Raw genomic sequence first — 15,868 nt, 5'->3', positions numbered from 1 at the left:
TTTCTGCCTGAACGACATCACTCTCACTCTTAAGGTCAACTTCCATCATATTGTGGTCACTACTGGCTGAAATTTATTATTTTAAAAAAATTATAAAGAACCAATTTTCATAACCCAAACTTCGATATAAAGTTCCCTATGTGTCTCGTCAATGTACCGACGTAGAAAACCTTCTCTCAGACATCCCAAACCCCTCTTTATTCTTCACATTTGCACATATTAGTCGACTCAGTTTAAAGATCCATGAATTTCCCCATCATTACAACATTAGCTCTGACATACAAATCTGTAATTACTGGTTTTGTGGTGATTGATTTCATTACCAACAGGTAAAGGACTGGTTAACATCTGAGCCATAGTCTGGAATTAGAAGGATATTCACTTTTCAACTCCAAAGGAGAACACACACACACACAGACACAGACACACAAACCCCCAGACACACATACACACAGAGACACACACACACACCCACACACACACACACAGACACACACACACAGACACCACAGAGACACACACACACCCAGACACACACAGATACACACACACACACACACCCAGACACACACAGACACACGCAGACACAAAGAAACACACGCACACACCCAGACACACACAGATACACACACACACACAGACACACACACACACACACACCCAGACACACACACACACACACCCAGGCACACACACACACACACCCAGACACACACACACACAGACACACACACAAACACAGACACACACACACAGACACACACACCCACACACACACACACACACACACACACACACACGTAAAACAACAGACTGCTGAGGTGATGCATGCAGGACAAAGATAAAGCACTCTTATTAACCAGTGATGTGAACACAGAGGATACAATCTGATGAATTCTTCGAGACTATTCAGTTCTTGGCCATGAGGAATTGTCTGTAGTGTTGGAGGTTAGTGCAGGCTAGGGTGGGTTAAGCCATGGGGAATTGTCTCTAGTGTTGGAGGTTAGTGCAGGCTAGGGTGGGTTAAGCCATGGGGAATTGTCTGTAGTGTTGGAGGTTAGTGCAGGCTAGGGGGGTGGGTTAAGCCATGGGGAATTGTCTGTAGTGTTGAAGAGATGTGTGGACTAGGGTGGCAAGGATCTGTTTTCTGCTCTTTGTAGTTTGTATACATGCCTTGGATGAAGAGGTGGAAGGTGGGTTAGTAAGTTTGCCGATGACACAGAGATCAGTGGTGTCGTGGATAGTGTGGAGGGCTGTTGCTGGCTACAACAAGACAATGACAGGATGCAGAGCTGGACTGAGAAGTGGCAGATCGATCTCAACTTGGATAATTCAAAATTAGTTATTTTGGAAGGTCAAATTTGAATGCTAAACGCATGGCTACAGACAGGATTCTTGGCAGTGTGGTGGAACAGTGGGATCCACGTACATAGATTCCTGAAAGTTGCGACCCAATCGGATAGAATTGTTAAGAAGGCGTATGGTCTTTTGGTTTTCATTAACAGGGGGGATTAAGTTGAAGAGCTGCGAGGTTTTGCTGCAATTCCATAAAGCCCTGATTAGACCACACTGCGAATATTGTGTCCAGTTCTGGTCGCCTCATTATAGGAAGGATGTAAATGCTTTAGAGAGGGTACAGAGGAGATTTACCAGGATGCTGCCTGGTTTGGAGGGCTTGTCTGTCAGGTCACCTCTATAAGGTCACCCCTCAGCTTCCCACACTCCAGGGAAAATAGCCCCAGCCTGTTCAGCCTCTCCCTGTAGCTCAAATCCTCCAACTAATTACTAATCTAATGGCATCTTCCCTGAATGTAGGGAATTGTTAAAATTAAAACCAACACATCAACCACCTTAGCAGCGATACCTTTAAAGACCCTCAGATGAAGTTAATTAGGAATGGGGAAAGTTATCTTAGAAATATTGCACAGTACAGAAGATAGGAACTGGAATATACCATGCAGCCCTTTGACCTGCTCTGCTATTCGATATGATCCTGGCTGTTCAACTCACTCCTGTGCCATTCTCCCTTCCTCCCCTCTATCTCCAAGGATGATATCAAACTCGTTGGAAATATTTCGTGTTTTGGCCTCAGCTATTTTCCGTGGTAGTGAATTCCATCGGATCATCACTCTCTGGATGAAGAGATGTCTCCATAACTTAGTCCTAAACAGAGTACCCTGTATCTTTAGATTGTGACACCCCTGCCCTGGTTCTGGATTCCCCAGCCACCTGGACCATCCTTCCTGCATTTACTGTGCCCATTTCTGTTCGAATTTTGATAGGTTTCTTCTCATTCATTCTTCTCAACTCAACAAGGATCACTATTGGCTCACTTCCCACTGATTATAATTCTCACCAGTTTCTCCCTCCCTCCCTTCGTTACCTGATTACTCGTTAATTTTGCTATGTTAGTTGCAGCCTGTACAGTGAAGACATGGAAAAAAAACCTGTTTCATTCATCTGAGATTATTTATTTTCCACTCTCACTTCCAGTAGCAACACTCCCCTTATTACCTTGTTTCTTTGTTAAATAGCTGCTGAAACTCTGTTTATATTTTCACTTACTTATTTTTGGTCGTGAGCCATTCTTTGCTGTTCTTTTATAATCTGTATACATTTCTGACCTGCCACCTGTCTTTGTGCAAAATACATGCTCTTTCTTTCAATTTAATACAAACTTCAACATTTTCACTTCAGGACAAATGGTGGCTGATGCCGTGAAGTTTTCCTTACCCATTGGAAAGTATCTATTCTGTGTATTCTGGAAGATTCCTGCATCGCTGTTGGCTCTAATTACCAGCCCACTTTAGCTGGCATTACTCTCGGTATTGCTGTTATTTAAGTTCAGAATATTCGTTTTAGACCCACCCCTCTCACATTCAAATGCAATAATCAATCAGATTCTGGTCGCTGTTACCAAGAGGTGTCTTCATTGTTTTTCGGTTTGAATGCAATAGACAATAGACAATAGATGCAGGAGTAGGCCATTCAGCCCTTCGAGCCTGCACCGCCATTCAATATGATCATGGCTGATCATATGCATTCAGATACAGAGGCTTTACTCTACTGTTTTGATTATTTTTGTAATCTCAGGTCTTATCTATGGATTACTCAGAATTGTACTCTATCCCTTATCACTTCCTTTAATCATACTTTGTTGTCCTGCCTTGTCTTTGCTCTTTGATTTCCCGTATCTCCCCAAGTGAACACACAAACAAACATCAGGAGCAGAGGCAGCCCTTCGGTACCCTTACCCCTCTACCATTCGATCAGATCCTGGCTGATCACATTCCCATCCTCTCCCAGTAAAGTTTAACTTCCTGCCTGACAGGAATCTACCTACCTCTGTCTGAAACCACTTCTACAACCTTCTGAGAGAAAAACAATCAAAGACAAAAGATATATTCTCCTCATTTCTGTTCGAAAAGAAGAATTCAATCCCTTGCCCTCGATATTTACTCCAAACCCTCTCTACCTCTCCAGTTTGTGGCTCACAAGAATATTGGCCCTAGGCCCGAACAGAGACTATCCCAGAGGTACAGACACCGCCACCAGCACCCCCCACCACCCCCCCCCCCCACCCTCCCCCCCCACCCCCCACCCCCAGGACTGGTGTCAGTCTTTCAGACATGCCATCACCAGTTATTTTAAACTTGCTCATGGGATGTGGGCATCACTGGCTGGGTCAGCATTTATTGCCTGTCCCTAGTTGGCCTTGAGAAGATGGTGGTGGTCTTGAACTGCTGGAGACCACTTGCAGTGGGTTAACCCACAATGTCCTTAGAGAGGGAATTCCAGGATTTTGACCGAGCAACACTGAAGAAATGGCGATATATTTCCAATTCAAGATCGTGAGTAACTTGGAGGGGAACTTGTTCCCAAGTACCTGCGGCCCTTGTACTTCTGGATGGAAGGAGTCGTGGATTTGGAAGGTGCTGTCTGAGGATCTTTGGTGAATTACTGCAGTGCATCTTGTAGATGGTACACACTGCTGTTACTGAGCGTCGGTGGTGGAGGGAGTGGATGTTTGTGGATGTGGTGCCAATCAAGTGGGCTGCTTTGTCCTGGATGGTGTCAAGCTTCTTGAGTGTTGTTGGAGCTGCCCCCATCCAGGCAAAGGGGAGTGTTCCATCACAGCCCTAACTTGTGCCTTGTAGATGGTGAACAGGTTTTGGGGAGGCAGGAGGTGAGTTACTCGCCACAGGATTCCAAGCCTCTGACCTGCTCTTGTAGCCACTGTGTTCATGTGGTGAGTCCAGTTGAGTTTCTGATCAAAGATAACTCCCAGGATGTTGACAGTGGGGGATTCAGTGATGGTATTGCCATTGAATGTCAAGGGGTGGTGGTTAGATTGTCTCTTATTGGTGATGGTCCAAGCCTGGCATTTGTGGGGTGTGAATGACAATTGCTTCTTGTCAGCCCAAGCCTGGACACTGTCCAGATCTTTTCGCATTTGGAAATGTCCTGCTTCAAAATCCGGAAGACGTTGAGGACTGCAGATGCTGGAGGTCAGAGTCAAGAGGCCTCCTTCCTGACGAAGGGCTTATGCCCGAAACATCGATTCTCCTGCTCCTCGGATGCTGCCTGACCTGCTGTGCTTTTCCAGCACCACACTCTGGACTGCTTCAGTATCTGAGGAGTTGTGAATGGTGCTGAACATTGTCCAATCATTAGCAAACATTCCCCACTTCTAACCTCCTGATGGAGGGAAGGTCATTGATGAAGCAGCTGAAGGTGGTTGGGCCAAGGACACTCCCCTGAGGGACTCCTGCAGAGATGTCCTGGAGCTGAGAGACTGACCTCCAACAAGCACAACAAATGTCCTATCATCTTCTCTGTGGACAACAGCATCTATCCCCCTCACTATTCCATCCAGTGCTACCACATTGCTCCCTGATGTTTCCTTTCCATCTTATTCCCTCCACCTTTCCCCCACCAAATGCTGCCAGGGTGACAAAGGGTCAGTTAGACTCGAAACGTCAGCTCTTTGCTCTCCTTACAGATGCTGCCAGACCTGCTGAGATTTTCCAGCATTTTCTCTTTTGGTGCCAGGGTGAAATGGATTTGGTCCTTTCCAACACAGTATCTTCATGAACAGCACTGACTACCAATCACCACTGTCTCTGTCTCATAGTTTCTGCACACTTGATGCTGTGACAGAATGCGGGCCCAGCTCCCAATATTTGAGCCACATTTCCCTTCACTAGCACTGTACCAGACTCCCCCACAGCAATTTACTGCCAAAAGCTCTGAAACCTCCTCAATACAAACTCTGAACTGTCGTTGTATTCCCCAACTCCCTCTTCATTCTTCCTGTTTAAAATCGATCAACATCTTTCGTAGGTACTGCCTGGTGATCTCCATCAAGCACTTTCCTTTCCTCCCTCGATTATCTATCCACCTCCCTCTTTCCACCAACGTCCAGCCCTCTAGCTGCTCTGGCCCTCTCTCAGTCTCATAGTGGAAAAAGCAGCCAGAACTCCTGGCCAAAGAACTTACAACATCCTCAGTTCCATTCTTGTAGGTGAGCCAGTTGTAAGTATCGTTGCTGAAGCTCAGTTTGTACGAGGTAACCCAGTCCCAGCTGCAGACAAAAGGGACAAGTGTTAGAGAGAGGAGCCTGTATCAGCAACATGAGAGGACCTGGGGCAAGGGGGGGAGGTGCAGAGAGGAGGGAGAGAGAGGAGAGAGGGGCAGAGGGAGGGAGAGAGAGAGTGAGAGAGTGAGAGAGAGAAGGGGGAGAGGTAACGAGAGGGGTGGAGAAGGAGAGAGAGCATGATGAACAGGGGAGAGAGAGAGAGAGAGAGAGAAAAACAGAGAGAGAGAGAGAGAGAGAGAGAGGAAATGCATGGATAAGATGAATAGCCAAGGTCTTTTTCCCAGGATGGGGGAGTCCAAAACTAGAGGGCATAGGTTTAAGGTGAAAGGGGAAAGATTTAAAAGGGGCTTGAGGGGCAACATTTTCACACAGACGGTGGTATGTGTATGGAATGAGCTGCCAGAGGAAGTGGTGGAGGCTGGTACAATTGCAACATTTAAGAGGCATTTGGATGGGTATATGAATAGGAAGGGTTTGGAGGGATATGGACCGGGTGCTGGCAGGTGGGACTAGGTCAAATTGGAATGTCTGGTTGGTGCAGATGAGTTGGACCGAAGGGTCTCTTTTAATGCTGCATGACTATCTGACTCCATGACTATGAGTCTAAGAGTGGGAGGGAGGGGAGAGTGAGTGGATGGGGGAAGAGAGGGATATGGGTGGAGAACAGAAGGGAGAGATTATAAAACAAAATGGAGCAGGAGTAGGCCATTGGACCCACCAAGTCTGGTCCACCATTTAATGAGTTCATGGCTGATGTGACCACCCTCTACACCACTTTCCTGCCGTTTCCCCAAACCCCCCAATTCCCTTCCTGATTAACAATCTATCTCAGCCTTGAATATACTGCATGACCCAGTCTGAGCAGCCCTCTGTGAGAAAGAATTCCACAGGTTCACTCCGCTCCGAGAGAAGAAATTCCTCCTCATCTCTGTCTTGACTGGCTGACCCCTTAATCTGAGACGATACCATCTGGTCCGAGACAGTTCCACAAGGCGAAACGACCCCTTTGGGAGAGATATCACTTTTACTGCTTCAAGAGCTTTTGTTCAAACGAGTGAGCTTTGTTTTGAAACTGCGTGGTGCTGCTCGCTGCTATTTTAACGTGGAATGGTCTCAAGCAGCAGGAGGGAGCGTTTTTTAAACGTGAAGGAGAAACTGAGTTTCCAGCCAGATTGGATTGAAACCTGAAGTAAGCTGGGATATAACTTTCAGATTTGCACTTGCACAAACCTGTCTGTTAAGCATATGAGTGTTTGAAAGTTCAATCTGTTTAATTTTCAGGAAATGTTCCAAGTGCCTGCAAATGGAATCCGATATTTTTAATTTGGTTCCTGCTGTTTAAGCAGCAAGCTCCCATGTGCCTTCAGATCCAGGAGTCTACCACTTGGTAAGGCAGCACCCTCTATTCACTCATGGTATGGCTGTCGCTGGCTGGATCGGCATTTCTTGCCCATAACACATCTCCAGGACATCCTCTTGCACAACATTATTGTTGGCTTGGTTTGTCCAAACTGTATGTAAATTAAAATCACTCACGATATATAACATGTACAATCCCCAGAAAAACCTTCCTCCCCAATATTACTAACTCAGAACAAAGAACATTCCAGAACAGGAACAGGCCCTTCGGCCCTCCCAGCCTGTGCTGATCCAGATTCACACAGAGCACTTACATTTTCGGCTTGCTTTTGAGAAAGTCCCCACAAAAGACCAGTTAGAAAGATTAAAGCACAAAATGAAGAAGCTGATATGATGATTGACGAATAGACGGAAGACAGAGAGGAGGTATGAATAGGTTGTTCTCACATTGACAGTCTCTGACAAACAGGACACCACCTGGATCAGTGGTTGAGCCCCAACAATATTTAATACCGAGCGATGGTTTGGAGGTGAGGATCAAATTTAATCTTTCCAAATTTGTGAAATGATACAAAGCTAAGTGGGAGAATGTGTGTGTGAGCAAGATGTAAAGCTGCTTCAAGAGCATTTGGACAGACTCAGTGAATGGGCCAGAACATGGCTGATGGAATATAACATGGAAACATGTGAGGTTATCCACTTTGGTCAGAGAGACAGAGGGGCAGAGTCGTTCTTTCCTGGTCAGAGAATGGAAAATACAGTTGTACAAAGGGACCTGGGTGTCCTTATTGAAAAGTCACTAAAGGCTAACACCCAGGTGCAGAAGCTATGAGAAGGTGAATGAAGCATTAACATTGATCACAAGGAGTTGAGTACAGCAGCACTAAATACAAACTCTGGAGAGGAGCTTGGCTAGACTGCTGCTGTCAATGACCTGTTGAGTTGACAAACCTTTAATGGATGTGCACTGTGTCAGTACAATCCACAGAAACCATTCTAGAGCTGTGTGAAGGTTGAACGGTGATTATGAAAGCATCTACCCCTCAAACTGTCCCCTGTTTCCATGGCCTCCTGCTTTCAGGAAAGATCTCATTGTCATATTGGGAATGCAACAAAGGTCTCACCACCACCACCAACAACAAAACATGCTGGAGAGACTCAGCAGGTCATACAGCGCCTGAGGAGAGAGAAACTGAGTTAATGTTTCAGGTCCAGTAACCTTTCCTCAGGACGCCAGGATGATGAGAATTGGACCCGGAATGGTGGGACTATCCCATGGAGAGAGACTGGACAAACTGGGTCTGTACTGTCGAGTGTTTTCAAGAATGAGAGGGGATCTCATTGAAAACCCTTTCAGAGACAGACAGGTCCAACCCTTTCAGAGACAGACAGGTCCAACCCTTTCAGGGAGAGACAGGTCCAACCCTTTCAGGGAGAGACAGGTCCAACCCTTTCAGAGACAGACAGGTCCAACCCTTTCAGGGACAGACAGGTCCAACCCTTTCAGGGAGAGACAGGTCCAACCCTTTCAGGGACAGACAGGTCCAACCCTTTCAGGGAGAGACAGGTCCAACCCTTTCAGGGAGAGACAGGTCCAACCCTTTCAGAGACAGACAGGTCCAACCCTTTCAGAGACAGACAGGTCCAACCCTTTTAGGGACAGACAGGTCCAACCCTTTCAGGGAGAGACAGGTCCAACCCTTTCAGGGACAGACAGGTCCAACACTTTCAGAGACTGACAGGTCCAACCCTTTCAGGGACAGACAGGTCCAACCCTTTCAGGGACAGACAGGTCCAACCCTTTCAGAGACAGACAGGTCCAACTCTTTCAGAGACAGACAGGTCCAACCCTTTCAGGGAGAGACAGGTCCAACCCTTTCAGGGAAAGACAGGTCCACACTTTCAGGGACAGACAGGTCCAACTCTTTCAGAGACAGACAGGTCCAACCCTTTCAGGGAGAGACAGGTCCAACCCTTTCAGGGAAAGACAGGTCCACACTTTCAGGGACAGACAGGTCCAACCCTTTCAGGGACAGACAGGTCCAACCCTTTCAGAGACAGACAGGTCCAACCCTTTCGGGGACAGACAGGTCCAACCCTTTCAGGGAGAGACAGGTCCAACCCTTTCAGAGACAGACAGGTCCAACCCTTTCGGGGACAGACAGGTCCAACCCTTTCAGGGAGAGACAGGTCCAACCCTTTCAGGGACAGACAGGTCCAACCCTTTCAGGGAGAGACAGGTCCAACCCTTTCAGGGAGAGACAGGTCCAACCCTTTCAGGGAGAGACAGGTCCAACCCTTTCAGGGAGAGACAGGTCCAACCCTTTCAGAGACAGACAGGTCCAACCCTTTCAGAGACAGACAGGTCCAACCCTTTCAGAGACAGACAGGTCCAACCCTTTCGGGGACAGACAGGTCCAACCCTTTCGGGGACAGACAGGTCCAACACTTTCAGAGATAGACAGGTCCAACCCTTTCGGGGACAGACAGGTCCAACCCTTTCAGGGACAGACAGGTCCAACCCTTTCAGGGAGAGACAGGTCCAACCCTTTCAGAGACAGACAGGTCCAACCCTTTCGGGGACAGACAGGTCCAACCCTTTCAGAGACAGACAGGTCCAACCCTTTCAGGGAGAGACAGGTCCAACCCTTTCGGGGACAGACAGGTCCAACCCTTTCAGAGACAGACAGGTCCAACCCTTTCAGGGACAGACAGGTCCAACCCTTTCAGGGACAGACAGGTCCAACCCTTTCAGAGACAGACAGGTCCAACCCTTTCGGGGACAGACAGGTCCAACCCTTTCGGGGACAGACAGGTCCAACACTTTCAGAGATAGACAGGTCCAACCCTTTCAGGGAGAGACAGGTCCAACCCTTTCGGGGACAGACAGGTCCAACCCTTTCAGAGACAGACAGGTCCAACCCTTTCAGGGAGAGACAGGTCCAACCCTTTCGGGGACAGACAGGTCCAACCCTTTCAGAGACAGACAGGTCCAACCCTTTCAGGGAGAGACAGGTCCAACCCTTTCAGAGACAGACAGGTCCAACCCTTTCAGGGAGAGACAGGTCCAACCCTTTCAGGGACAGACAGGTCCAACCCTTTCAGAGACAGACAGGTCCAACCCTTTCAGGGAGAGACAGGTCCAACCCTTTCAGAGACAGACAGGTCCAACCCTTTCAGGGACAGACAGGTCCAACCCTTTCAGAGACAGACAGGTCCAACCCTTTCAGAGACAGACAGGTCCAACCCTTTCAGAGACAGACAGGTCCAACCCTTTCAGGGACAGACAGGCCCAACCCTTTCAGAGACAGACAGGTCCAACCCTTTCAGAGACAGACAGGTCCAACCCTTTCAGAGACAGACAGGTCCAACCCTTTCAGAGACAGACAGGTCCAACCCTTTCAGAGACAGACAGGTCCAACCCTTTCAGGGACAGACAGGTCCAACCCTTTCAGGGACAGACAGGTCCAACCCTTTCAGAGACAGACAAGTCCAACCCTTTCAGAGACAGACAGGTCCAACCCTTTCAGAGACAGACAGGTCCAACCCTTTCAGGGACAGACAGGTCCAACCCTTTCAGAGATAGACAGGTCCAACCCTTTCAGGGAGAGACAGGTCCAACCCTTTCAGAGACAGACAGGTCCAACCCTTTCAGAGACAGACAGGTCCAACCCTTTCAGGGACAGACAGGTCCAACCCTTTCAGGGACAGACAGGTCCAACCCTTTCAGGGAGAGACAGGTCCAACCCTTTCGGGGACAGACAGGTCCAACCCTTTCAGAGATAGACAGGTCCAACCCTTTCAGGGAGAGACAGGTCCAACCCTTTCGGGGACAGACAGGTCCAACCCTTTCAGAGACAGACAGGTCCAACCCTTTCAGGGACAGACAGGTCCAACCCTTTCAGGGAGAGACAGGTCCAACCCTTTCAGAGACAGACAGGTCCAATCCTTTCGGGGACAGACAGGTCCAACCCTTTCAGAGACAGACAGGTCCAACCCTTTCAGAGACAGACAGGTCCAACCCTTTCAGGGACAGACAGGTCCAACCCTTTCAGGGAGAGACAGGTCCAACCCTTTCAGGGAGAGACAGGTCCAACCCTTTCAGGGATAGACAGGTCCAACCCTTTCAGGGAGAGACAGGTCCAACCCTTTCAGAGACAGACAGGGCCAACCCTTTCAGGTATAGACAGGTCCAACCCTTTGAGGGAGAGACAGGTCCAACCCTTTCAGGGATAGACAGGTCCAACCCTTTCAGGGATAGACAGGTCCAACCCTTTCAGGGAGAGACAGGTCCAACCCTTTCAGGGATAGACAGGTCCAACCCTTTCAGGGAGAGACAGGTCCAACCCTTTCAGGGAGAGACAGGTCCAACCCTTTCAGGGATAGACAGGTCCAACCCTTTCAGGGAGAGACAGGTCCAACCCTTTCAGAGACAGACAGGTCCAACCCTTTCAGGGACAGACAGGTCCAACACTTTCAGGGACAGACAGGTCCAACCCTTTCAGAGACAGACAGGTCCAACCCTTTCAGAGACAGACAGGTCCAACCCTTTAAGAGACAGACAGGTCCAACCCTTTCAGGGAGAGACAGGTCCAACCCTTTCAGAGACAGACAGGTCCAACCCTTTCAGAGACAGACAGGTCCAACCCTTTCAGGGAGAGACAGGTCCAACTCTTTCTGAGATAGACAGGTCCAACCCTTTCAGGGAGAGACAGGTCCAACCCTTTCAGGGAGAGACAGGTCCAACCCTTTCAGGGATAGACAGGTCCAACCCTTTCAGAGACAGACAGGTCCAACCCTTTCAGGGACAGACAGGTCCAACCTTTTCAGAGACAGACAGGTCCAACCCTTTCAGGGAGAGACAGGTCCAACCCTTTCAGGGAGAGACAGGTCCAACCCTTTCAGGGACAGACAGGTCCAACCCTTTCAGGGAGAGACAGGTCAAACCCTTTCAGAGACAGACAGGTCCAACCCTTTCAGAGACAGACAGGTCCAACCCTTTAAGAGACAGACAGGTCCAACCCTTTCAGGGAGAGACAGGTCCAACCCTTTCAGAGACAGACAGGTCCAACCCTTTCAGAGACAGACAGGTCCAACCCTTTCAGGGAGAGACAGGTCCAACTCTTTCAGAGATAGACAGGTCCAACCCTTTCAGGGAGAGACAGGTCCAACCCTTTCAGGGAGAGACAGGTCCAACCCTTTCAGGGATAGACAGGTCCAACCCTTTCAGAGACAGACAGGTCCAACCCTTTCAGGGACAGACAGGTCCAACCCTTTCAGAGACAGACAGGTCCAACCCTTTCAGGGAGAGACAGGTCCAACCCTTTCAGGGAGAGACAGGTCCAACCCTTTCAGAGACAGACAGGTCCAACCCTTTCAGGGACAGACAGGTCCAACCCTTTCAGGGACAGACAGGTCCAACCCTTTCAGGGACAGACAGGTCCAACCCTTTGAGGGAGAGACAGGTCCAACCCTTTCAGAGACAGACAGGTCCAACCCTTTCAGAGACAGACAGGTCCAACCCTTTCAGGGACAGACAGGTCCAACCCTTTCAGGGACAGACAGGTCCAACCCTTTCAGGGACAGACAGGTCCAACCCTTTCAGAGACAGACAGGTCCAACCCTTTCAGGGAGAGACAGGTCCAACCCTTTCAGAGACAGACAGGTCCAACCCTTTCAGAGACAGACAGGTCCAACCCTTTCAGAGACAGACAGGTCCAACCCTTTCAGGGACAGACAGGTCCAACCCTTTCAGGGACAGACAGGTCCAACCCTTTCAGGGACAGACAGGTCCAACCCTTTCAGAGACAGACAGGTCCAACCCTTTCAGAGAGAGACAGGTCCAACCCTTTCAGAGACAGACAGGACCAACCCTTTCAGGGACAGACAGGTCCAACCCTTTCAGAGACAGACAGGTCCAACCCTTTCAGGGAGAGACAGGTCCAACCCTTTCAGGGAGAGACCGGTCCAACCCTTTCAGAGACAGACAGGTCCAACCCTTTCAGGGAGAGACAGGTCCAACCCTTTCGGGGACAGACAGGTCCAACCCTTTCAGGGACAGACAGGTCCAACCCTTTCAGAGACAGACAGGTCCAACCCTTTCAGAGACAGACAGGTCCAACCCTTTCAGGGAGAGACAGGTCCAACCCTTTCAGGGACAGACAGGTCCAACCCTTTCAGAGACAGACAGGTCCAACCCTTTCAGGGATAGACAGGTCCAACCCTTTCAGGGACAGACAGGTCCAACCCTTTCAGGGAGAGACAGGTCCAACCCTTTCAGAGAGAGACAGGTCCAACCCTTTCGGGGACAGACAGGTCCAACCCTTTCAGAGAGAGACAGGTCCAACCCTTTCAGGGAGAGACAGGTCCAACCCTTTCAGGGAGAGACAGGTCCAACCCTTTCAGGGAGAGACTGGTCCAACCCTTTCAGGGACAGACAGGTCCAACCCTTTCAGGGACACACAGGTCCAACCCTTTCAGAGACAGACAGGTCCAACCCTTTCAGAGAGAGACAGGTCCAACCCTTTTAGGGACAGACAGGTCCAACCCTTTCAGGGACAGACAGGTCCAACCCTTTCAGAGACAGACAGGTCCAACCCTTTCAGGGACAGACAGGTCCAACCCTTTCAGGGACAGACAGGTCCAACCCTTTCAGGGACAGACAGGTCCAACCCTTTCAGGGACAGACAGGTCCAACCCTTTCAGAGATAGACAGGTCCAACCCTTTCAGGGACAGACAGGTCCAACCCTTTCAGGGAGAGACAGGTCCAACCCTTTCAGAGATAGACAGGTCCAACCTTTTCAGGGACAGACAGGTCCAACCCTTTCAGGGAGAGACAGGTCCAACCCTTTCAGGGAGAGACAGGTCCAACCCTTTCAGAGATAGACAGGTCCAACCCTTTCAGAGACAGACAGGTCCAACCCTTTCAGAGACAGACAGGTCCAACCCTTTCAGGGACAGACAGGTCCAACCCTTTCAGGGAGAGACAGGTCCAACCCTTTCAGGGACAGACAGGTCCAACCCTTTCAGGGAGAGACAGGTCCAACCCTTTCAGAGACAGACAGGTCCAACCCTTTCAGGGAGAGACAGGTCCAACCCTTTCAGGGACAGACAGGTCCAACCCTTTCAGGGAGAGACAGGTCCAACCCTTTCAGGGAGAGACAGGTCCAACCCTTTCAGGGAGAGACAGGTCCAACCCTTTCAGGGAGAGACAGGTCCAACCCTTTCAGAGACAGACAGGTCCAACCCTTTCGGGGACAGACAGGTCCAACCCTTTCAGAGACAGACAGGTCCAACCCTTTCAGGGAGAGACAGGTCCAACCCTTTGAGGGAGAGACAGGTCCAACCCTTTCGGGGACAGACAGGTCCAACCCTTTCAGGGAGAGACAGGTCCAACCCTTTCAGAGACAGACAGGTCCAACCCTTTCAGAGACAGACAGGTCCAACCCTTTCAGAGACAGACAGGTCCAACCCTTTCAGGGACAGACAGGTCCAACCCTTTCAGGGACAGACAGGTCCAACCCTTTCAGGGAGAGACAGGTCCAACCCTTTCAGAGACAGACAGGTCCAACCCTTTCAGAGACAGACAGGTCCAACCCTTTCAGGGAGAGACAGGTCCAACCCTTTCAGAGACAGACAGGTCCAACCCTTTCAGGGAGAGACAGGTCCAACCCTTTCAGAGACAGACAGGTCCAACCCTTTCGGGGACAGACAGGTCCAACCCTTTCAGAGACAGACAGGTCCAACCCTTTCAGGGAGAGACAGGTCCAACCCTTTGAGGGAGAGACAGGTCCAACCCTTTCGGGGACAGACAGGTCCAACCCTTTCAGGGAGAGACAGGTCCAACCCTTTCAGGGAGAGACAGGTCCAACCCTTTCAGGGACAGACAGGTCCAACCCTTTCAGAGACAGACAGGTCCAACCCTTTCAGGGAGAGACAGGTCCAACCCTTTCAGGGATAGACAGGTCCAACCTTTCAGGGACAGACAGGTCCAACCCTTTCAGGGAGAGACAGGTCCAACCCTTTCAGGGACAGACAGGTCCAACCCTTTCGGGGACAGACAGGTCCAACCCTTTCAGAGACAGACAGGTCCAACCCTTTCAGGGAGAGACAGGTCCAACCCTTTGAGGGAGAGACAGGTCCAACCCTTTCGGGGACAGACAGGTCCAACCCTTTCAGGGAGAGACAGGTCCAACCCTTTCAGGGAGAGACAGGTCCAACCCTTTCAGGGACAGACAGGTCCAACCCTTTCAGAGTCAGACAGGTCCAACCCTTTCAGGGAGAGACAGGTCCAACCCTTTCAGGGATAGACAGGTCCAACCTTTCAGGGACAGACAGATCCAACCCTTTCAGGGAGAGACAGGTCCAACCCTTTCAGAGACAGACAGGTCCAACCCTTTCAGAGACAGACAGGTCCAACCCTTTCAGGGAGAGACAGGTCCAACCCTTTGAGGGAGAGACAGGTCCAACCCTTTCGGGGACAGACAGGTCCAACCCTTTCAGGGAGAGACAGGTCCAACCCTTTCAGGGAGAGACAGGTCCAACCCTTTCAGGGACAGACAGGTCCAACCCTTTCAGAGACAGACAGGTCCAACCCTTTCAGGGAGAGACAGGTCCAACCCTTTCAGGGACAGACAGGTCCAACCCTTTCAGAGACAGACAGGTCCAACCCTTTCAGAGACAGACAGGTCCAACCCTTTCAGGGAGAGACAGGTCCAACCCTTTCAGAGACAGACAGGTCCAACCCTTTCAGGGAGAGACAGGTCGAACCCTTTCAGGGACAGACATGTCCAACCCTTTCAGAGACAGACAGGTCCAACCCTTTCAGGGACAGACAGGTCCAACCCTTTCAGAGACAGACAGGTCCAACCCTTTCAGGGACAGACAGGTCCAACCCTTTCAGGGAGAGA

At 50.0% G+C, this 15,868-nt stretch overlaps 1 protein-coding gene across 1 annotated transcript in view; it reads right to left on the bottom strand.

Annotated features, from left to right (window-relative positions):
- LOC140480847 (probable carboxypeptidase X1) overlaps positions 1-15,868 on the bottom strand; it is an 89,054-nt gene that overhangs the window by 45,366 nt on the left and 27,820 nt on the right. The window contains exon 5 of the mRNA XM_072576335.1: positions 5,308-5,584. Within this exon, the coding sequence (XP_072432436.1) occupies positions 5,308-5,584 (277 nt within the window). The remainder of the gene's footprint in view (positions 1-5,307; positions 5,585-15,868) is intronic.

Source organism: Chiloscyllium punctatum, chromosome 1 (genome assembly GCF_047496795.1).
Source record: "Chiloscyllium punctatum isolate Juve2018m chromosome 1, sChiPun1.3, whole genome shotgun sequence".
NCBI lineage: Eukaryota > Metazoa > Chordata > Chondrichthyes > Orectolobiformes > Hemiscylliidae > Chiloscyllium > Chiloscyllium punctatum.
The sequence above is the reverse complement of the archived record's forward strand: the minus strand, read 5'-3'. Positions and strand labels throughout refer to the sequence as shown.